The sequence below is a fragment of the Phyllobates terribilis genome, unplaced genomic scaffold (assembly GCF_046119375.1).
Source record: "Phyllobates terribilis strain yellow unplaced genomic scaffold, ASM4611937v1 Scaffold_1__5_contigs__length_1240528914, whole genome shotgun sequence".
NCBI classification, from domain to species: Eukaryota; Metazoa; Chordata; class Amphibia; order Anura; family Dendrobatidae; genus Phyllobates; species Phyllobates terribilis.
The window spans coordinates 105,228,804-105,253,603 of NW_027362761.1; the positions used below are offsets into that span (position 1 = coordinate 105,228,804).

Here is a 24,800-nt window from a genome sequence, read left to right on the forward strand (position 1 = left end):
GTATGCAATTAACACATGCCTGAGAAGTGCCCTGTAAACAAATGCCAGCCAAGAAGTGCTGCAACCTAATTAAAATGCGAGGGTCCTTCTCCCTGGCAGAAGCAGGGGATGATTAGACACAAGCTTGAGATAATTTACAGTGAGATGAGGAAAATGTACTCCCGAGCTTCAAATGGAAATCTATAGTCAGGCCGGCTCCAATACGGAATATGGTATATTGTAAGTTCCATAATTCCGATAATAACGGGACCTATATTTTTAGTGGCTGGATCAGCCAAGGAGCAATATGCTTATTTTTCCATAGCCGTAAGCCCCTCCAGGGGGCTGTAGCGCAAAAGTAACAAAATAGCAGGTCGCAAATACGCCATGAGTGGTCTCTAAATGAAGGTAAAATCATAATAGAAAATATGGTATTACTTTTGAGATTCTGCGAGCAACCAGGGATAAGTTATTGCGGAAGTTAATTATTTTAATAAAAACATGAAGGGTGGAGCACGAGGCCACATGACTTCACCACAGGGGTGTGTGGGCAGATCTCCCCTTAGGCATAAAAGAGCCAACTGAAGACTGATCCAGATTCATTGCGGGAGATATATTTACTATATGCAACGGATCCTGTTCGAGAACAGTCTAATCTAGCGGAGTGTCTCCTCTCCACCTATATTAAATCGTCTCAGTGATCGTATAGTAAGTTTTTGCTTTGATCCTTATTTTGTGTAACTACTTATGTATTGTAATGTCTCCTTTGTAAAATCCTTGTATATATTTTTCCTAAACACTGCCTCTCTTTTGGATTAAATATAAAGTGTAATAGTTCTGTTTCTTTTGTCCTGTAATCGTTCCCTCCCCCGAAGCCATATACGCTACCAGAACGCAGACGTCCGGCCAGGCCTGTATTATATTTCAAACTCGGCTGGTGGTGGCAGCAAATAATAATAATTGAGCTACCGTGAAGCTGACTGTGACCTTACGGGGGCGTATACACATATTCCATGCTTTGGAGTCCGGAGGTGTGACGCCATATGCTCACTGGTCGCTTGCCGATACCTAAGTAGTGAGTAGTGGGGGCCATGTGCTCGTGGATCCCCGACGAAATCCTGACAGAGTGACGGCTACGGCGAAATATTGCGTGATCTCCCCGGTATCGTCTCTGGGGAATCCCTGACTGGGGGGGGCTATGTCGGGGCTCTTACTGTATATAGGGGGTTATGTGGGGGCTCATACTGTATATAGGGAGCTATGTGGGAGCTCATACTGTATATAGGGGGGCTATTTGGGGGCTCATACTGTATATAGGAGAATATGTGGAGGCTCATACTGTATGTAGGAGACTGGGGGGCTCATACTGTTTAAAGGGGGCTATGTGTGTTCTCATAGTATATAGAGGGCTGTATATGGGCTCATGCAGTATATAGGGGTGTTGTGTGTGAGCTCATGGTATATACTGTAGTGTGATATCAGCATATTTAATTCTTCTCAATATTAAGTGATACAATTAATATAAAATAATTCTAATTAATATAATAATCTTTTTATTTATATAGCGCCAACATATTCCGCAGTGCCTTGCAATTCAGACAATTTACAGACATTATGGGCACTGTGTCCCTATTGGGGCTCTTAATCTACATTCCCTATCAGTATGTCTTTGGAGTGTGGGAGGAAACTGAAAAACCCGGAGGAAACCCACACAAACACGGGGAGAACATACAACTCCTTGGAGATGTAATATGTTAATATTGAGCAGAATTAATTTGAACCTATTGGTTTGGTCTCCACAACAGTCACGGTCTCTCATGTGTCCCCTCAAGAAAATTAATCTCCCACCCCTGCTTTATTATGTATAGCACTGTGTTATGTATAGCAATGTACATAAGGGAAAAAATTGCTCGTACCACGGTCTTTGTCATTTTGCATCTGCAAATGTGCACCAAAGCACCGGAGTGTTAATCACATGACCGATCACATGATCTTTCAAGGATAACACATGACATGTCACATGATCCATCGGGGGCTGGGGTAAGGAGTAGCCTGTACATAGAAATATATACCCTAAATATTACGATTAATTGAACTGTATTTCTCAAATTGAAAATAACAAGTGTCTCTCTTAGTAATTGATGTGGTGACATTTAGTCTGAGACCATGGAGAATGGCTGCTGCTTTACATCACCCAGTTTAGCCACATTTATGGTGGAGAACACAGGCTCCAATTCATGAAAACTGGCTCCGGTCTTGATCAGTGGGCATATAGGAGTCAGATGCTCCTGACTCATTCAGAGGCTCATGCCTGTTAATGAATATAGCGCATATGACGAATGGCGTGCTCCACTGTACTTCACTCTAGAAATCTTACTCCATTCTTTGAGACATTGTCAGATTCCTGGCCTAAGTAATGCCACAGCATGACATAAGCTAGATGCCCATTTTGGCAGAGCTGGGAGAAACTGGCATGAAAACACCAAAAGTTGCAATATTTGTGCACAAAAATGTTGTGACTTTTCAAAGCAATTTATGCCAGCAATCTGGCAAAATTTCTTTGATCAATCAGGGCACAATGTATATAATACAATATTTCGAACTAACCACAATGCCCCCATAATGGAGACACTTAATGTGCACCAATTACAGTGTCATCTACAATACGATTGTGGTGTCTCAAAAACATTACCTGCAGAATGGTGGCCCTTTTGATCCTTGTAACAAGAACACAACAGCACTGGAAGAGGATGGAACAGATAGCTGACATAAGAATGGCAGATAGCACACCACCTCCTGTAGAGAAGAAACTCGTCGTCTTAATAAAGAGTAGACGATGAGACATTCTGCTTATTATCTAACAGCAATTTCATATTTCCACTTTAATAACAAGTGCATTTTCCTCTAATGTACAGTCATATGAAAAAGTTTGGGCACCCCTATTAATCTTAAGCTTAATGTTTTATAAAAATTGGTGTTTTTGCAACAGCTATTTCAGTTTGATATATGTAATAACTGTTGGACACAGTAATGTTTCTGCCTTGAAATGAGGTTTATTGTACTAACAGAAAATGTGCAATCTGCATTCAAACAAAATTTGACAGGTGCATAAGTATGGGCACCTCACCAGAAAAGTGACATTAATATTTAGTAGATCCTCCTTTTGCAAAAATAACAGCCTCTAGTCGCTTCCTGTAGCTTTTAATGAGTTCCTGGATCCTGGATGAAGGTATTTTTGACCATTCCTCTTTACAAAACAATTCCAGTTCAGTTAAGTTTGATGGTCGCCGAGCATGGACAGCCCTCTTCAAATGATCCCACAGATGTTCAATGATATTCAGGTCTGGGGACTGGGATGGCCATTCCAGAACATTGTAATTGTTCCTCTGCATGAATGCCTGAGTAGATTTGGAGCGGTGTTTTGGATCATTGTCTTACTGAAAGATCCATCCCCTGCGTAACTTCAACTTTATCATTGATTCTTGAACATTATTGTCAAGAATCTGCTGATACTGAGTGGAATCCATGCGTCCCTCAACTTTAACAAGATTCCCAGTGCCGGCATTGGCCACACAGCCCCAAAGCATGATGGAACCTCCACCAAATTTTACTGTGGGTAGCAAGTGTTTTTCTTGGAATGCTGTGTTTTTTTGCCACCATGCATAACGCCTTTTTGTATGACCAAACAACTCAATCTTGATTTCATCAGTCCACAGGACCTTCTTCCAAAAAGAAATTGGCTTCTCCAAATGTGCTTTTGCATACCTCAGCCGATTCTTTTTGTGGCGTGCTTGCAGAAACGGCTACTTTCGCATCACTCTCCCATACAGCTTCTCCTTGTGCAAAGTGCGTTGTATAGTTGACCGATGCACAGTGACGCCATCTGCAGCAAGTTGATGCTGCAGCTCTCTGGAGGTGGTCTGAGGATTGTCCTTGACTGATCTCACCATTCTTCTTCTCTGCCTTTCTGATGTTTTTCTTGGCCTGCCACTTCTAGCCTTAACAAGAACTGTCCCTGTGTTCTTCCATTTCCTTACTATGTTCCTCACAGTTGAAACTGACAGGTTAAATCTCTGAGACAGCTTTTTGTATCCTTCCCCTGAACAACTATGTTGAATAATCTTTGTTTTCAGATAATTTGACAGTTGTTTTGAGGAGCCCATGATGCCACTCTTCAGAGGAGATTCAAACAGGAGAACAACTTGCAAGTGGCCACTTTAAGTAGCTTTTCTCATGATTGCATACACCTGGCTATGAAGTTCAAAGCTCAATGAGTTTGCAAAACCAAAAAAAGTGCTTTAGTAAGTCAGTAAAAAGTAGGTAGGAGTATTTAAAACAAGAAAATGATAAGGGTGCCCATACTTATGCACCTGTCAAATTTTGTTTGAATGCAGATTGCACATTTTCTGTTAGTACAATAAACCTCATTTCAAGGCAGAAACATTACTGTGTCCAACAGTTATTACATATATCAAACGGAAATAGCTGTTGCCAAAACACAAATTTTTATAAAACATTAAGCTTAAGATTAATAGGGGTGCCCAAACTTTTACATATGACTGTATATAGAGCCTTCTGCATAATTGTATGGTGACAGATCCCTTCCAGCAGTCAATGGAGCCATGTCAATTGAGCCTGACTTAACAGTAATTAGCAGTTTGTAGCCATTTTCATTACATTTTTAATAAAAGTAGTCCCTAAACACCACATTTGTACAAATGAATCTGAAGCACTTTGGCTGCTACATAAGTTGGTAAGTCCTACTCAGTGGAGACAAACAAGCAGCATCTGTTATTGGATCCCTTTCCAGCTTGGCTTTTACCTTTTAAGTACATCAATCCCCAGTCAAGGTTATATAGAATGAGGTTCACCGGCCATGATGTGTGCACAGGAGATGAAACACAAAACACAACCAAAGATCAGCCAACAAAATATTACCCACAACAGCTGCTGCTTTGTATTCCTCCTTTATAAGACCTACAAAATAGAGCTTTAAGCAATATTTCTATATAAAAGACCCCAGAAATATTTATTTGGTAGTGCTAGAAGATGGTATGTAAAGTATATGGAAAATATGTAATTATGAATATTATTGTTTTATTCTTTTCGAATATTTCATCCTTAAATATTTATTCTCTGGTAACTGGACAGAAGATACTTGCCAATAAGTAGGGGAAGGTTGACTACGAAGGTCCCCAGCCGCAAACTTGTGAGGTCTGGTGATCAAGAAGGCCTCAAAATTAAGTGAATATATGATAAATTCTTCAGCCGGGAATACTCCTTTTATGAGAATATAATACCTAACTTTGGTATCCTACCTACCTGTTGCTTCTTACTTTACAGACTGCATAATGTTTCCAAGATTATAAATGTGTAATAATTGTGTTATTTTGCTTGGGTAAGGCCTTTTACATAAAATTGTACAATCTATATCCAAAATATATGATTCTCGATTCTGGCAAATATACTGGCCTACTACAACAGATAGGGGGCCAACAGGAAGCCTTTTGCTGAGATCTATCAAGGAGCTCCTGTGTTATTGGTACCTATAAGAGGCTGCTGAGCTTCCTTTATGGGGCCACAATGTCTCCATTCTTCTGTCATAACGTTCTACCTGGAATAGAAAATCATATTCGGTTCCCGCGTCCCTGACGTCATGTCCTACTCTCTTTCTCAGACCCCTGGGGGATTGTGAGTGATGTCACCTTGGGAAGTTCCTAAGATACCTGCCCATATATGGACAATGAAATTACCAAAGCTTCCTAATGTGTACATGCAGTGCGCAGGGAACTCAATACATCAGGTGTGGGTCAGATCACTGGTGTCATCGGTGGCATGCTGACGCAGTGGTGGACACATGGTTGCGAATGTGCGGGGGTGACACCAGCATTACTGTTCCCTCATGGCTGGATGGTCGGTGGCGTACCCCGTGATGGTGATTGTAAGGAGGAAACAGGAGAGAGAAGCCGCAGTGGTGTTGAAAAGCAGAAGTAAATTTTACTTATGAGAGTAGTAAGTTGATAAAGGCAGAATGGCGGTACATAGACTTGATGGTTACACATCTGATCAGAGGCACATTTCTTGACAGATTCCAGTGACTGCAGTTAACAGCAGAAGAATCGGGCAAACTCGGAATAAATTGGAATGCAGAAAATTTATATTCCAGGACAGTCCATAGGAGCTGCTGGTTAACCTGGAAGACTGAACTAAACGCTTATTATTCCCCACATCCTCCACTCTATAGAGGGTTGCTACGCCCTAGGGCGCCTCCAGATCCCAGTACCTTCTATTCATAATTACATGTAGGTTGGTGATCAGTTTCATCATCTGCTTCCTTGGCTTCACCTCTGGGTCCTCCCTGAGTCTTTGTACACTTTGATGCCTCTGTGGATCAAGGGATTTCTCCTATTAAGAGATGAAACTGGCATATTGCGCTACATTTTCTTCAGATAGTCCTCTTGTGTTGACATTCTGGAACAGGTTGAGAGCTGCTCTCCTGCTTTATTGCTATTCTGCTACATCTGAGTGTCTGCCTCGAGTAGGCGTACGCGCGTGAAAATAACGCACGTTCGCTCTGTCAGAACCATTATAGTCTATGGGGCCATCAGCGCATATGTCAGAATCCCGTTTTGTGAGGGGTCCAGACGTAAACCCCAACGGGGTCACCGAACGGGTGCCGGAATGCAGTGTGAAATCACCCTTGGTGTGTGCTGCATACTACACATTAAATAAATATAAAGGTATATTCCAAGTATAAATAACATTATAAAAACATTAATGTAAGCCCCAACTTTGGGGTATTACATACATACAAATGCATCCCGCACTCATGGGCTTAAAACAGATGCATCTTTTTTTTTTAAACGGGACTCCATTGGATAGAATGATGTTCTCTTCGGCACTATGCAATACATTTCTATTATTTTGGAGTATTTATTAGCACTTAATAGCTGGATAGTATTTAGCAAGCACATTGACAGCTTTCCCAGCGTATATGCTAAATGTAGCAAAAAAACATGATAATCGTATTATGTATATGCGAAGTAATGTCTGTTATGTTAGTGTTTAATTTATTGCTTTTTTATATGGTTTGGGACAAAAATTGCATTAGCAAAGAAGTATGACGATAACTAAAATGATAGTAGACTGGGGGTATAGTGATTTTAGAATACTTTTTTCCATTGAAACGAATATATAACAGGAATTACAAAGTGAGCGTCCATGTCTGTATAGTACTAGTTACTCCAGTCTACCGGGAAATCACGTTGCTGTGGTAGGAGCATCAGAGGTTAATGTGTTTTGCAGGAAGCTTTGAACTGTATTTGTAAGCTGCACAGAATGACCCATAGGTGGCAGATACTTATCTGCATATGCCAGAAGTGCCGCCTGTCGGTCTATAGCCTCCAATGGCTAATATGGATCTCAGAGACGCATTGAAAGGTTGGGCTTGGTTTTTCTGTAGGACTGGAGGTATAACAACATTGTGCTGCTGGTGAAAACTTATATTATTTCCATGTTTTAGCTGGCATGTAAACGAGCACTATCACTGTCTTTAGAGAACTACCAGGAAAAAATGTGATAACAGGTTTGGGTTTTTTCTATATATACTCTACAGAGAAATTTTAAGGTTGCAGGTACAAATCTTGGGTTTGTATTGCAGAGAAGTTCTGATGACATAGCTTACTCTTGATTCCTAGAAGTTGCAGGATTATTTTTTTTTACTATGGGCTTAAAAGTGATCAGGCAGGTAGTTGCTAACTACCTGCCTGTTCTACCCGGCGCTGGCACAGAGTGGTCACTGACCTTTCCTGCCGGCAATTCAGGTATTTAACGTCAACAGAGCAGCTCTTCCTCTTCCTGCTCTGTCGATGGGCCGTGACTGCCGACCTCATGCTGATTGACAGCTGGCTTCCTGCAGTTAGGCAGTGGGGAGTCGGCTGTCAATCAGCATGACATCGGCAGTCACGCCCAGTCAACAGAGCAGAGCTGAGGAGAAACCACTGCTCTATCAACATGACATCAGCGGAAGCCGCTGAATCACGGGCAGTTGTGGTCTGTGACTGCTCTGTGCCGACAGAGATCGATGCTGGGCATAATAGGCGGGTAAGTAGCCACTACCTGCCTGTTAGTTTTTAGGCCCATAGTAAGAAAAAAAATAGTCCTGGATAAACTATTTAAGTGGTGTAATGTATTTCAGAATGTCACTGTGAATGGAGAATAAAGCAACATAAAATTAAAGAGAACCTGTCAGGACAATTTTGTAATATATAGTAAAGACATGGCTGTAATGGTGCTGCAGTACAGATTACATTAATACCTTTGGTGATGAAATCCGCTTTGTGGCTCTTTAATCACCATTTGACATTTTCTGCTAATTAGATTTCAGTGCACAGGGGCTGGGTTGTGTGCTGAGTCTACCCCTGCCTGTTTATGATTCACCAGCCCCTCCGTCCGCCTCCGGTCATTGAATGACCTGCCTCCTCTGTTTGAAATCTCAGCAATCAAAGACCAGAGGAAGGCTGAGGGCAATCTCAGACAGAGAGGAGAAGACCCAGTCAGCACAGTGTCCAGAGCATTGAGCAGGTACCAGGAGACAGGCCAGTACACCAGGAGATGTGGAGGGGGCCATAGGAGGGAAACAACCCAGCAGCAGGACCGCTACCTCTGCCTTTGTTCAAGGAGGAACAGGAGGAGCATTGTCAGAGCTCAAACTGTCATAAACAGACTCCATGAGGGTAGTACGAGGGCCCGACGTCCACAAGTGGGCATTGAGCTTACAGCCTAACACTGTGCAGGGTGATTGGCATTTCCAAGAGATCACCAAGATTGGCAGATTAGACATTGGGGCCCTGTGCTCTACATGGATGAGAGCAGGTCCACCCTGGGCACATGTGACAGAGTCTGGAGACGCCGTGGAGAACGCTCTGCTGCCTGCAACATCCTCCAGCATGACCGGTTTGGCAATGGGTCAGTAATGATGTGGGAAGACATTTCTTTGGAGGGCCGCACAGCCCTCCATGTGCTAGCCAGAGGTTCCCTGACTGCCAATTAGGTACCAGGATGCGATCCTCTAACCCATTGTGAGACCATACGCAGGTGCAGTGGGTTCCTACTGATGCAGGACAATGCTAGGCCTCATATGGCTTAAGTGTGTCAGCAGTTCCTTTATGATGAAGGCATTGATGCTTTGGACTGGTCTGCCCGCTCCCCAGACCTGAATCCGATTGAGCACATCTGGGACATCATGTCTCGTTTCATCCACCAACAACACGTTGCACCACAGACTGTCCAGGAATTGACTGATACTGTAATCCAGGTCTAGGAGGAGATCCTACAGGAGAACATACACTGCCTCATCAGGAGCATGCCCAGGCGTTGTAAGGAGGTCATACAGGCACGTGGAGGCCACAAACAATACTGAGCCTCATTTCCTTGTCTTGAGGCATTTCCACTGAAGTTCTGAAGTTGGATCAGCCTGTAATTTGATTTTCCACTTAGATTTTGAGTATCATTCCAAATACAGACCTCCATGGGATATTAATTTTGATTTACATTTGATTTACATTGATCATTTTTATGTTTTTTTGTTCTCAGCGCATTCAACTAAGTAATGAATAAATATTTGCAACTGGAATATTTCATTCAGTGAATTCTAGGATGTGGTATTTGTGTTCCCTTTATTTTTTTGAGCAGTGCAGTTATATCCACCTTCTGTATTGTCTGTGTCATTTATAACATAATAGGATGTAAAAATTGAAATTTCTTATAACCTAACACTTTTTGCGAGGAATGTACTAATTTTTAAAGATTCACAATGTTTTGTTTCCTTTGATTCAATAGAAGTTATGTTCAGATGTATCAAACGCTCAGCGGGAGAAAGAACATTTGGAGCAAACTGTAGAGCAGATGACCCAACAGCTGGCTCAAGCCAAGAGGTCACTGGAATTGGTGAGCCCTGTGTCCTTGGATCAACCTGGAGTAATTCCATTAACACCCTCTAAGACCGCAGATGTGGAAATAAAGCAACTTCAGAGCAAACTAAAGGTAAAAGTGAGGATTATGTTACAAAATAGCCCATACCCTTGTCCTAACATTGTATTTCTTATTGAAAGCACTGTTGAGTGTAAAGTTCCCCAATATTGCTGCTTTGTGTTCTCACTTGTTTTGGTATCTCAGTCCATAATGGCTTCAGTCTACTCATTAACTCGCTTTGCTTTGTACAAGCCCATTACTTTTTTCACAAGATTGTCTTCTGAAAAAAAAATCATATTTGTAGATGAAGTTCGGGGGGAGGGTGGGTGGGGTCAAGGAGGATACTTTCCAAAACACTGAATGAACTCCCACCTTTAAGAAGCAGTTCATGATCAGAGGGCCCGAGACCATAGTAACAAGAAGGGAAATTAGGCTCAGGAGAGCGGATTTTCTGGTTGCAGAACTCATGGAGCTCTGGCTACCATGTGATCTATGATCTCGAGTCATACCAGTTTCTTAAAGAGCTCCTTACTGACACTACTAACCAGGAGTACAGGCTTTGCAGGACAGATGAGAACAATGGAATAGAAAGCTGATGTGAAGGGAGAAATTGGACAGAAGCTCATACATGTGTTGGGGTCATTAGTAAGGGTGAAGTTTTGATCTAGTATTTTCTTCTCCTTTTCTTTCTGCAAAGGCTTTCAGGTTTCAGATTCTTTCATGTCTAGTTTTGATCTTGAGTTAGCTCATTGATTGTTCCAACACACATGATCCCTGTTACTTTTGTCCCTTTAAACATCTGTTCTCGTTCTTATTAAAGCATCTGCAGTCTTTTACTTCTTGTCTATGAATAGTGCCAGAATGCCCCAACAGTATAGTCAGAGTACATGTCAGACTGCTGAAGATCATTTATTCATGTAATTACCATAGATGTTTGAACAAGCCATGGTCAGATGGCAACCTTATTGTCACTGCTGCGGCACAATGCTGCATGGCACATTCATGTTATAAAATGAATATTCCTGAGAGCTTCGTATAAATGAAATGATTATACTGTGGGACTTGAAACATTTAAAAACGGACTGACACAAAAATGATGCAATATAACCTGAGACTGCCTCTATAGAATGATTTCTCACAATCATTTATTTCACATTCCTTAGTATTGCATACTAAGTATATTAGTATTACTTTTATGATGGAAAGAAAAATGCCACAATTATGAAAATATATATTTATTGGCTAATCCAAGAGGAATGCAAGAGTCTACATTGTCCTTTCTCTGCGAGAATATTTTACCTGTATTATAATATTTTTTTGTCCTCTATTCAGGGTTGCATAGAGGAGAGTTGCTCCCTAAGCAAAAATCAAATTGGGGCACCCTAATTGTGCTGGTTGATACTGCCACTATAAAATCACCAACCCTCACCCTGTAAGCACTGTACCCCCCAATCTACATGGCAGCAGAAAAACACCCACAAAGAATTCTCAAGCTTGTATAAGTCTGATGGCACTTTAAAGTGAATTTATTTATGGGTTTACACCAGTTTTCTGTTGGAAAAAAGCCACAAATTATGATTCTATTCACTTTTAACCACCAGCTTACTCATTTTTGAGATGGGGGCTGTGTTGCTGGTAACCCTAGTTTGGATGCACCTTCCATCCGTGCCCACCTCTGCTGATCCTGAAGTATTGCTTAATATGAAACCTACTTCAATAGTACCTTCTGGGGCAATGGGCATTATTATTCCGATCAGTCACTCCAGGCTTTGAGTCTTTATTAGTGATGAGCGAGCATACTCGCCCGAGCATCCAGGCAGTCAAGATGCTCGGAGCTCGCCGAGTACTTGCGAGATGCTCTGGCAGATGCTCGGGTCTCCTCCCTGCATGTTTGGCGCTTTTTACAAAGCCAATGAACATGCAGGGATTGCCTGCCACTCACTGTAATGCCGCAGCCATGTTGGTTGTGGCATTACAGTGATTGGCTGGCCGCACAGCTTCATCAGGTTTATATCAGACCTGGCGCCGCCATGCTCGTCACAGTCTACCCCGGAATCAGACAGTGTAGGGAGAGGTGCTGCTGAGCTGGGGAGAGATTCGCTTGTTTATTAGGTAGTGTAGGTAGAACAGAAGTATATTACACATATCCATCTTAACAAACAGTCCTTCTGAGGACGTATATAGGCAGACAGGGTATATAGCAGACTGCAGTGCATATAGCACAAGAGGCTCCATTCCAGTTTTGTCTGCTGCTGCTGTTAGATATTTCTATACAAAGGCCCAGGTCTCAGGGGCCAGGAATCTTTTTTTTTTATCCTCATTATTTGCTTAAAAAGCAATCCAGAGAACACCGTTTTTCTGCATCATTTGCTTGTTGGCACTGCAGAATACAGCCAGGTACTTTCAATATTACAGCGCTAGAAATCCAGCTATTCAACACTGTGGTTTCTCCGTCACACAGATCACATATACGTTTTCAGAAAATACTGCCATTTCTGGCCTCCATTAAAAATGTTAATGTTTGTTACGCTGCCTTTCCCATGACCCTCACGTTCTCAAAATTCTGGGTGACAGTCATTACTGGTTTGTGACGCTTCTAGACCCTCGCTACAAGGAGAACTTTCTATCTCTTATTCCTGAGGCAGACAGGTCTACAAAAATTGGGCAGTACCAGAAGGCCCTTGTTGCGGAACTATTAAAAAAAAAATCCTATCTGAAAACGCTGGCGGCAGAGGTCACAGTTCGTTGGACAACCAAGGACTACAGGCGAAAGAGACACAACTCCAATCCAGCAGAGGCAGGGGAACACTGTAAAAGTTCTGGGAGAATTTTCTCAGCCCCTCCCATCGCACAGGCACTGAGGCGCGGGGTACTCTCACAAGGAGTGCAAAGTTTGGGAAGATGCTGAGGGAGTACCTTGCCCACCGTACCAACGTCCTCTGTGCCTTATAATTATTGGGTATCCAAGCTAGATACGTGGAATGAACTGGCTCTATACGCCTTGGAGGTCCTGGCCTACTCGGCTAGCGTTTTATCAGAGCGGGTTTTTAGTGCCGCTGGTGGAATTATAACTGATCAGCGCATCCGCCTGTAAACTGAAAATGCTGACAGGCTGACTCTTATAAAAATGAACAAGGGCTGGATTGGGCCAGACTTATCAACACCACCGAATGATAGCAGCGTAACATAAACTCAAATCCAGTGTCTTTTTTTGGGACGTGTATTCCCAGGCACCTTTTTACACCCACACATGGGTATACGCTTTCTGATTTTGGCTATTTGCTCTTGTCCTCCTCCTTCTCCTCATCCTCATCCTTCACCACCATATCACCAGGGTGACCGTGGTCCGTGATGCAACACCCACATAATTTTTTTAAAGGGTGTTTATGATGCCCATAAAAGAAAATGTTTATACAATATGTTCATGTATACCCCCCAGGGGTAAATGTTTGTCAGCTCATACACTTAGTGCATGGGCATTACAAGTATAGGAGACCCGCTCCTTTCTAATGGGAACATTTTTTTATGAGGCCCTCCTCCACGTCTCTTCCAAGGGGCATTGGAGTGCCTCACAATTTTTTGCAGCCCTTGCATTCACTGCATATGCCAACACTATGGGAGACCCACTTCCTAATAATGGGAACATTTTTTCATGAGGCCCTCTACGTCTCTTCCAAGGGGCAAGGGAGTGCCTCCCAATTTTTGCCAGCCCTTGCATTCACTGCATAGGCCAACACTATGGGAGACCCACTTCCTAATAATGGGATCATTTTTTCATTAAGCCCTCTACGTCTCTTCCAAGGGGCATTGGAGTGCCTCCCAATTTTTAGCAACCCTTGCATTCACTGCAAACACAATGAGAGACCCACTTCCTAATAATGGGAATATTGTTTCCAGGAGGCCCTCTGACCTCCACGTCCCTTTCGAGGGGCATTGGAGTGCCTCCAAATTTTTGGCAACCCTTGCATTCACTGCATAGGCTAACAGTATGGGAGACCCACTTCCTAATAATGGGAACATTGTTTTCAGGATGCCCTCCTCGAAGTCTCTTCAAAGGGGTATTGGGGTGCGTCCACATTTTCAAAGGGGTATTGGGGTGCGTCCAAATTTTGGGCAGGCCTGTCACTCACTGCATACGCAATAACAGTATAGGAGACCCACTCTTTAGTAATGGGAACAACAATGCATAGCCAGCTGATGGCTCTCTAAGAATAGTGAGGGCCGACTGCTGGCCCTTTAATAATAGTAAAGGCCGCCTGACGGCCCTATAAAAATAGGCTTTGTGACTTTCAGAATCCCTCCTTCATAAATGAAACAGGATGTGTCTGAGCATGTCTCATACACCACATGGCCAGATAAGGTTGTAAAATGTTAAACTGACATTTCCCGGTGAATGCATTTGTCACGGTTGAAAGCAATACAAAAGTGCAAAAAAGCTACGTGTGAACATAGCCTATGGTGTGGAGGAGTATTTTTGTTTTTGGTTATTTATTTTACCTTTTGTATGTTTTATTGTGAGTCCGTAAAAGTGGCTTAATACTTCCTGACAACGTTGTTGACAGCAGTGACCAGGGAGTCAGAAATGCTTCCAGGGGTCTTACCCATGCTGATTCCATGCCATTTGATCTCCTTTTGCATCAATTACTGCATAAATGTGGCGAGGCATGGGAGGCGATCAGCCTGTGGCACTGCTGAGGTGTTATGGAAGCCCAGGTTGCTTTGATAGCAGCCTTCAGCTCATCTGCGTTGTTGGGTCTGGTGTCTCTCATCTTCCTCTTGACAATACTTGACAATAAGGTTAGGCGAGTTTGCTGGCCAATCAAGCACAGTGATTATTTTTAAACCAGGTATTGGTACTTTTGGCAGTGTGGACAGGTGCCAAGTCCTGCTGGAGAATGAAATTTCCATCTCCAAAAAGCTTGTTGGCAGAGGGAAGCATGAAGTGCTCTAAAATTTCCTGGTAGATGGCTGCGCTGACTTTGGTCTTGATAAAACACAGTGGATCTAAACCAGCAGATGACATGACTCCCCAAACCATCACTGACTGTGGAAACTTCACACTAGACCTCAAGCAGCTTGGATTGTGGGCCTCTCCACTCTTCCTCCAAACTCTGGGACCTTGATTTCCAAATGAAAATTGGAACTCTGTGACCTTGTGGAGTGTCAATGACTGCCTTTTGGACATCTGTCAAGTCAGCAGTCTTCCCCATGATTATGGAGCCTACTGAAGCAGACTAAAGGACCTTTTTAAATGCTTAGGAAGCCTCTGCAGGTGTTTTTGTTAATTATTTTAATTTACTGAGATAATGACTTTTGTCTGTAAGCCATAATCATCAACATTAAAGGGAATCGGTCACCACTTTGGAGTTATCAGACCTCTACTATGGGCATACAGGGTATACTGTTGAAAAGTAAATCTAAACATACCTGTATGCCCCATAGTAGAGGTTTGATTGCAGAGAAATCTGTTTTTATAAACTCCGTTTTTTACAGGCTTGGCATCCTGGGGACGCCAAGAAATCCCCGCCTATGTGCTTATTATTCCCCCAAATCCCCGCCTATATGCTTAATTATCATGTTCCCCCTCTCCCTTGCATGTCACAGGGCCCTGTAACGTGCACTGTGCTCCCTCTTGTGCCGGGCATGCGCAAAGCGCCACTCACATAGAGCGCGCTTTGCTTCTTCCCGGCCCGTCTCTCCGTTCACTGCGCTGCAGGTTTCTATTGCGCAGGCGCCGAGGATTCACTGTCACTTCCCGGCGCCTATGCAATAGAACCCTGCGACGCAGTGCACAGGTGCTGGAGTCGGCGGTCGCATGACCTGTCACATGACTAAATTACATCACGGAAGGTCCTTTTACACCACCGCGAGCCATTGAAGACACCAGAGAAGGAGACCAGGGGCCATCAGAAGGTGAGTATAATGTTTTTTTTTATTTTTCACCATTTTATTCTTTCTTTTACTACACTGTGTGCAGAATTATTAGGCAAATGAGTAGTTTGATCACATGATACTTTTTATACATGTTGTCCTACTCCAAGCTGCATAGGCTTGAGAGCCAACTACCAATTAAGTAAATCTGGTGATGTGCATCTCTGTAATTAGGAGGGGTGTTGACTAATGACATCAACACCCTATATAAGGTGTGCTTAATTATTAGGCAACTTCCTTTCCTTTGGCAAAATGGGTCAGAAGAGAGATTTGACGGGCTCTGAAAAGTCCAAAATTGTGAGATGCCTTGCAGAGGGATGCAGCAGTCTTGAAATTTCCAAACTTTTGAAGCATGATCACCGAACAATCAAGCGTTTCATGGCAAATAGCCAACAGGGTCGCAAGAAGCTTGTTGGCCAAAAAAGGCGCAAAATAACTGCCCATGAATTGAGGAAAATTAAGCGTGAAGCTGCCAAGATGCCATTCGCCACCAGTTTTGCCATATTTCAGAGCTGCAACGTTACTGGAGTATCAAAAAGCACAAAGTGTGCGATACTCAAGGACATGGCCAAGGTAAGGAAGGCTGAAAAACGACCACCTTTGAACAAGAAACATAAGATAAAACGCCAAGAATGGGCCAATAAATATCTTAAGACTGATTTTTCAAAGGTTTTATGGACTGATGAAATGAGAGTGACTCTTGATGGGCCAGATGGATGGGCCAGAGAGTAAAGGGCAGAGAGCTCCACTCCGACTCAGATGCCAGCAAGGTGGAGGTGGGGTACTGGTATGGGCTGGTATCATCAAAGATGAACTTGTGGGACCTTTTCAGGTTGAGGATGGAGTGAAGCTCAACTCCCAGACCTACTGCCAGTTTATGGAAGACAACTTCTTAAAGCAGTGGTACAGGAAGAAGTTGGTATCGTTCAAGAAAAACATGATTTTCATGCAGGTCAATGCTCTATCACATGCATCCAACTTCTCCACAGTGTGGCTGGCCAGTAAAGGTCTAAAAGAAGAAAAAATAATGACATGGCCCCCTTGTTCACCTGATCTGAACCCCATCGAGAATCTGTGGTACATCATAAAATGTGAGATCTACAGGGAGGTAAAACAGTACACCTCTCGGAACAGTGTCTGGGAGGCTGTGGTGGCTGCTGCACGCAATGTTGATCGAAAACAGATCAAGCAACTGACAGAATCTATGGATGGAAGGCTGTTGAGTGTCATCATAAAGAAAGGTGGCTATATTGATCACTACTTTTTGGGGTTTTTGTTTTTGCATGTCAGAAATGATTTTCTAAATTTTGTGCACTGATATTGGTTTACCTGGTGAAAATAAACAAGTGAGAGGGATTATATTTGTTTTTTTTATTAAGTTACCTAATAATTCGGCACAGTAATAGTTACCTGCACAAACAGATATCCTCCTAAGATAGCCAAATCTAAAAAAAAAACACTCCAACTTCCAAAAATATTAAGCTTGGATATTTATGAGTCTTTTGGGTTGATTGAGAACATAGTTGTTGATCAATAATAAAAATAATCCTCTAAAATACAACTTGCCTAATAATTCTGCACACAGTGTATTGATGCTGCAGCATCTTAACTTGGTCACACTATATATGCCGGTTGCATGGATTTATATAGTGTGACCAAGTTGTCAAGCACTTTTCCAAGTGATGCTAAAATCGCTTGGAAAAGCGCTTGATAACCCGCATGCAGAAATGCATGCAAAAACGCTTGACAAACGCTTCTACCTGGCGGGAAAAACCCATGTAAAATCCGCATGCGTTTTTCCTGCCAGGGAGATGCAGAAAAAAAATGGAGCATTTCTGCTTCGTGGGCACTTAGCCTAAAAGTGAGAATCCACTGTGCTTCTGGAAGTTGTCATTTCCTGTTCCGGTCACCGCCTCTATATGGTTTATCTACACGTTCAATTCTATAGAAGGGGAAGCATAAAAACGTCTGAAGTGTGTGTCTATGAAATTTCTAGCTTTTCCTGATACTCCCTTTTTTTAAAATTTTGTATGTCGTATATGTGTTCAGCAATTTTTTTTTTTTAAAGTTTCCTTTTCATCTGACATATTTTAGATTACATAAGGAGCACTCTATAATAACAACCATATGAGTGGCATCATAATTCATAAACAAAATAAAATCATTTTTTACCCTTGTGATCAGAAATCCAGTTAGTGTTTTCTTTTTTTGGAGTCTGTGCATTGCATATATGGCCAGCATAATTAAAGGGGTTGTCCACTACTGTGACAACCCCTTTTTAAAATAAGTACTAAAATAAAAATAACATACTGAACCCCGGCACCTTTCCTTCATTGTCAGTGCCTTGTCTGGGGTCTTGTTACACCAGGTGATCTCTGCAGCCAATCAGCAGCTGCTATTGGGCTGCCCCGCATTCACTTCCCTCTGATGAACCTCAGGCAATCGGAAATAGTCAGACCGCAGCAGCCCAATTGCGAACACTGATTGGCTTGCAGGACTCAAATGGTATAACAATGTCACTCCACAGGGTGTCAGAAGCCAAAGGGTTACTTATACAAGCTTTATACTACATTTCATCCTAAATGTTAATACATAAACGTCAGCTTAAGCTCAATTCTAGAATATTAATACATTTGTAAATATTACACTAACCTCACAAACATGTAATTGTTTATCTTAGTGAAAAATAAGGGTGTACTCTTTAAAATATCCCATTATGCCGGTCATTGGTATACCTGGGGAATTCTATAATTACTCTGCACCAGTTAGTTACACAAGTGCTCTGGAAATTTTGAGACTTTTACTATAATCTTGCATACAATATGTGAGTTATATTATTTTCATCTGGTGTATTTTTTTTCAACATGTTATTATTTTTCTGGATTTGAAACTAATGATCACTTCTCAGCCGTGTTACAGTTGCATTTAATAATAATTTATGCTCGTGTCTCCGGGAGCACATTAACATTATAACATGAAGAATGACTGTAAAACAGATAATAACAAGATCTACACTTAGGGTAACACTAGTTAAAAATAAAAAAAAAAAACAAGAAATTAAAAAACAACCACTAAGGCTGTGTTCACACCGGGTATTTAATGCTACGTATTTTGTCCGAGTTAAAAATGTATTGTCTTCCATTTCCAGCAAAGTGGATGGGATTTATAGAAATCTCATGCCTTTTGTGCTTGTTTTTTACTCCGTGTAAATTGACTTGCGATACTTGTTTCAAGTCTGCAACATGTCAGTTTTTTCTCAGTTTTCTGTGATTTTCCCCATAAACTTGCATTTGATGTGGAAAATCCGCAGATGAAAAACGCATGTAATCCGCACATGACTGTATCAAGTTTTGTCAAAACCAAATACCAGGAAGAATCAAAAACAAAGCAGCTTTATTCAAAGCGTGACATACCAAAAAGAGACAAAAAACGCAATAAAAAAAAAAAAAAGCCACAAGTAAAATCAAAAACGTACTAAATACTCATCATGGGAATGTAGCCTAAGGCTTTATTCACACATCAGTATTTTTGATCAGTATTGCATCAGTATTTCTATGCCAAAGCCAGGAGTGTCTCCAAAACACACTGATGCAAAATGCTGATGTCTGAAGCCCTAAAAGTTACTTGGGTTGGGAACTATGACTTTTATTTGCCTGTTCTCGTGTTTCAATAAGTATATACCAGGAATTGGATAATACTTCTGGACCCTCTACAAGATGAAACCTTACAAAATCACCAGGTAGAATTTGTAATAAAGTGTGCAGAATTTAGTGTGAAATCTGTTCTTTAAATGGCTTGTCCATTTAAAGAATGTTTAGAAAGGGTTAAAGACTATAAAAGGAGCCATACTCACCTCACTGCTTCCATTTCAACACTGCCTGGCCCCCCGCCAGTCTTTCTGCTGTATGGATGATGTCCGGACACATAGATGTGTGACCCCTGTATCCGGTTACTGGATGAGACCCTCATTCTGAGCCTTTTGTAAAAAAATAAATACATCTCGATCCACTTTTCCTTTACTTTACTATGTTGTTCACACCACGGTATATGAAGGCGCTACTGCATGTTTATTTCTCTGCAAGTAATGATTGGAAACCTCCTGGAAAGTTTGGGAAGTAGGAAATCTCCAATTTCACCCTTAGTAATGATTTATCCCCTTTTACTGTTCTGCAGACTGTATTCTGCAGTTGTGAATGGAGCTCTTTTTCTCTCCCCAGCTCCACGCGAAGCCTTCGTGTTATTGTATGTAACGTTATACCTTCTTTCCATGTATTTCTACTTCTCTTTTATGAAGTGATTGTATATTTAAACCTTCTAGCACAGGGAGGCAACTACTGTATGGAAAGACCTCCCAGATAGATTAAACCCAGCTCATAAGTGTTCATGCTTTATTTTTTTTTTATATATATATATATATATATATATATATATATATATATATATATATTTTTTTTTTTTATCTCTGCCTTAGAATACGACTGTCGAAATGGCAAAACAGTCCACGACAATTAAAGCCATGAGAAATGAAGTCCAGGAAAAGGAAGAGAGAATTCGGGAACTGCAGGAAAGGTACTGTATCATTTCCAAATTTTTCTCTCCGCGATCCATTCATTGAGTTTGTCGCCATCTTGTGGCATTAGTCGACCTTTTTCTTTTTTTTCTTTCTTTTTTTTCTCTTTAATTTCTCTTGAACGTTCTCACAGATTTTAACGCTTACGGAATTTTGGGTCAGGGGAGGTAGAGAGTTTGAGGTGTTAATTCTCGACATTTGTTTTTCGTTTCTCCGTTTTAAGTTTTAATATCACAGATGGATTTTCTGCTTTCACAAGAAAGCTGGGAAGTGCAGCTGAAGGTCACAAATTGTGTGAACTCATAAATGATTTGATGGAGTAACCAAAGTTAGATTGAGACCCCAGAGTGGACTTAATCACCCTTGATGTAAATTCAAATCAGTGCCGAGAGCAGAGGAATCTTTCAGATACAGTAATTCTTTGCCTGGGGGCTGAGAGACGTGTCAAGGTTTAGCTGCTTAAACTGGATTAAGCACCAAAGCTTATATGTATAACAAGTGCAAAAGGACAGTTTTGTTTGTTTAGATATGGATTGATTTGGGTCTTTTAAAAGAGAAGAATTGTAGAGTACTGTAATAGTTTACAAATCATAGCTACTTCTTTTTTTCTTTTTTTTTTTTCCTCCTTTTGGGTTATGGGACTTTGATGTAAATTAGTCTTGCTGTATCTTTCTTCTATATATAATAGTTCTTTGCCCTAATTAGATATTACTAATTAAATTTTTTATCCGGTGTATGGTTATGGCAAATTAATCCTGGATGAGGTCACCGGTAAAAATGGCCACAGATTTCAACTCCTTTCCCTTCATTTATGTTTCGTTCTTCGGTTTCTTGCGTTTTATTTCTGCTTGTAGATTTAGAAATGGAGCTCCAAGATTGTTGTATTTCTAAAGCCGAGTAATATTTCTATTGATCCGTACACCTTCTGTTACTTTATATTATTAATACGGGCAAACTGTTTTTTTGTTTTGTTTTTTTGCACATGGTTGTGTTGTAAACCAATGTCACGCTTTGCTTCACTCAGTAGAGGGAAACTGTTATCGGAATACTTAGTAGTTATAGTAAGTGGGAGTGTGAAAAAAGAAAAAACGTAATGACTCTGTAGACCTATAATAGCTAAATATATGCTTAGAATGATTAATTGTCAACGCGGGAAGACCTCTGCAGTCTCAAAAGGTTACGCAGAAAAGTGTCTGGAAATGTCGGAAAAGAAAAGGCGACCTGCAGTTGCTGTAGAAGAACATTACATGTTTCCAATAATAATAATAATAATCTTAATGTATATAGCGGCAACATATTCTGCTGCTCTTTACAATTCAGAGATCGAGGAAAAGAAATGACAAAAAGCAATATGTGTCAATGTCATGTGTGATTTTTAACAGGATCAGCCCACAATACAGCTCATTTTCCCAATGTAGAACAGATTTGTTACGTATAATTTCAGGTTAAATATATAGTTTTTGTTTTGTAGATCATTGTTACATTTCCGTCCTATTAATATTGATGTGAAATATATAAATTTAGTTCTGTATTGTTTTCCGATTGTATCCACTTTGAGCACAGCTTTTATGTTGTGATCGCTAGTATGCTCGTAATTCTGTTCTTACCAATTGAAGAGGAACATAAAGGTGTAGCTTTTCTGCCCTTCCCTATTCCCATATCCTATTAGAAACTATTAAGGATTCTGCACCCTTTTAACCATTTCTATAGTGTGCTGTGCTTTTATGGGTAAAAGTAGTTATAGGGGAACAAAGTATATTTAGAACAGATAGATTTGTAGCAACATAAATTAGTAGTAATGTTTGTTTGTTTTTTTAGTTTTAACACCTCGTTTCTATGTTCACCATATGATATTAGCTGATTTTTCTTTCACTTTTGGACGCATAAGTCTGGCCCAAAAAAAATTGCATCTGTGCACACATCGCGTTTTTTCTGCGCAGTTTTGTCACAAAACCCTGAAGGATTTCCTAGTACCAGCAAAGTGAATGGGAATCCTGAAGTCTCTTACACAAGATGCTTATTTTTTCCTTGCAGCATGTCAATTTTTTCCTCGTTTTTGCTGCAGATTTCACCCATACTTATAAGAGGGGAAAACGCATCAAAAATGCTTTAAAAAAAAAAAACACTCTGAAAACACATGTATTTTATGATCCATTTTTCCTGCCAAAACATCAGTATTTGCAACAGATTGTTGTCCTGCAAATACTGAACATGTGCACATACCCTTCTACTGATTTTCCAATATTCTATGTAAGGGTATTTTTGATTTTAAAAATATAGAATGCAGTTTCCTCAAGTGCAAATATTTTAATCATCACAATACAATATATTTAGATTTAATTACTATAAGCTGATTGTCACTTGGGTTGCCCTACATTTTTGGGAAGACATGTTGCCTGAGTTAATATAGTATCCTGACCCCTGCATCATTATATCCACATGTCCCTATAGAAGTACTTCTACCCTATGGCTTCTTTGTGTGTGCTTTTTCTTACTAGTTGTCTCTTTGCATGTTTCTTCTCGGGGTATTTCTAGGCACTAGGTAAATAAGGGTCCTTATTAGAGATGATGCTTCTGAATTCTTCATTGAGCCCCACTTACCCTATTGTTGGATTGCAGTGTTGTTCTTGCTGGATCCCTAGAGATGTCATGTTTATTCGTTGAAATCTTGTTAAAATAAATGTTTACGTTTGGAAGTCAGTGGGTTGATTTCTTTCTTTTATTGGCTAAATTAAAAAAAAAAAGTGATGACAAACTGCAAGCTCTCGAGAATACTTAGGTCTCTTCATCAGAAAGGGTTTAACACATTGCCCCCGATACATAAGACTTGCTTGTAGTATGCCAGTCTCGATGAAGTGTGCACTGGAGTAAGATGCCGCGCACCACCATAAGAAATGTTCTCCATCGTATATTTGTAGTAATATATATGCCACATCTGTGTTGTAAATTCTGATGAATTTATAGGCCCTGCTCAGCTACTTTCTCTCCGTCTGAGCTCTGCCTTCTTCAAAAAGTTGGGGTGTGGGCTGGATCTGGCGTAAAATCGCTAAAAGTTGCAACATTTTTGCAAAACTACAAAGTGTGCAAAAATTTTGTGACATTTTCAAGCAGTTTTTACACCAGAAATCTGCTGTAAACTACTTGAGGAATTGGCCCCAATATCTGAAGAGTCATATATAGATACATAACAGGACACAGGAATAGCGCAGTAAATAAGACAAGTGACGTGAAGCAGAACTATCAGTATGGGAAGGAGAAAAAACAGTTGGAGCAGTAAATATTGGAGCAGTTCATAGATAAGGCATTCTATGGTCATCTGATTGGTGTCTGGTTCGGGGCTGTGATGCCCCCATGAGGTGTGACGGCACATTCCTAAATGGATGTAGAATGGCATAAATCTGTGCGACATAGATGGTTGTCATGAGTTATTCCTCTGTCTCTAGGATTTAAAGTTACCTTTACTACTAATACTTTCATGTCTGTGATGTTGAGCTCTGGATAGCAAGCCCTGGACATTTGTTAAGACTGATCTTTCATTTATTTTGGTAGTCAGTTTTTTTTTTCTGGTGATTACTAAGGGTTTTGTTTTTTATGTATGGCACAGATCTGAGACCAAAAAATCAGATTTTTTGCCACAAATGTGCATGTGATCACACTTCTATTGACCCTATTGCAATTCAGTAGGGCTAATCTATGGCTTATTTGTGTAGTATCGAAAGGAATAAGGAATATGCTTATGGAGTTTAAAATCTATATCGAATCAAAAGTGAAAAAAAAATGTCACTCACATATCCATAATTTAGTATACAATGAAAAATATTTAGATTTGAGAATCCTCAGTGGTTGATACCTTTTAATGGCTAACTGAAAAGATGGTAACAAACTGCAAGCTTTCCAGACTACTCAGGTCTCTTCATCAGGCATAGAATACCACAAAATCTGAAGAGTCACATATTTATACACAATAAGACACACAAAAAATGCAATAGGTAAGCAGTTCTGGCTATAAATATTTTAGCAGTTAATAGATAAGGAGTGTGAAGGTTTTATTGTCCTGTGACTAGGTCCAGTGTTATGATGGCCTCACAAGTCTGAGGAGCACATTCCTTAGTTGATGTAGAATGACATATATCCATGCGACACATTCATTCCTACTCTGAAAGTGTTAAAGGTCACCATCAGTTTATATTCTGAGATTCTTCTTTCTCTTTGAGATTTGAAGTTACCTTTTAATACCAGTAATTTCGTGTCTTTTATGCTGTGATCAGGGGAACAAAAATGCTTGGCTACAGGTAGATCTATTCGTTTTTCTTTTATTGTGTGGCGATGATGATTCATCTCCCCTACA

The 24,800-nt window shown here is 40.8% G+C and overlaps 1 protein-coding gene across 1 annotated transcript in view; it reads left to right on the forward strand.

The window, feature by feature from the left end:
• CNTLN (centlein) overlaps positions 1-24,800 on the forward strand; it is a 503,552-nt gene that overhangs the window by 418,641 nt on the left and 60,111 nt on the right. Inside the window, 2 exon segments of the mRNA XM_073665439.1 lie at positions 9,820-10,023; positions 20,354-20,451. Of these exon segments, the coding sequence (XP_073521540.1) occupies positions 9,820-10,023; positions 20,354-20,451 (302 nt within the window).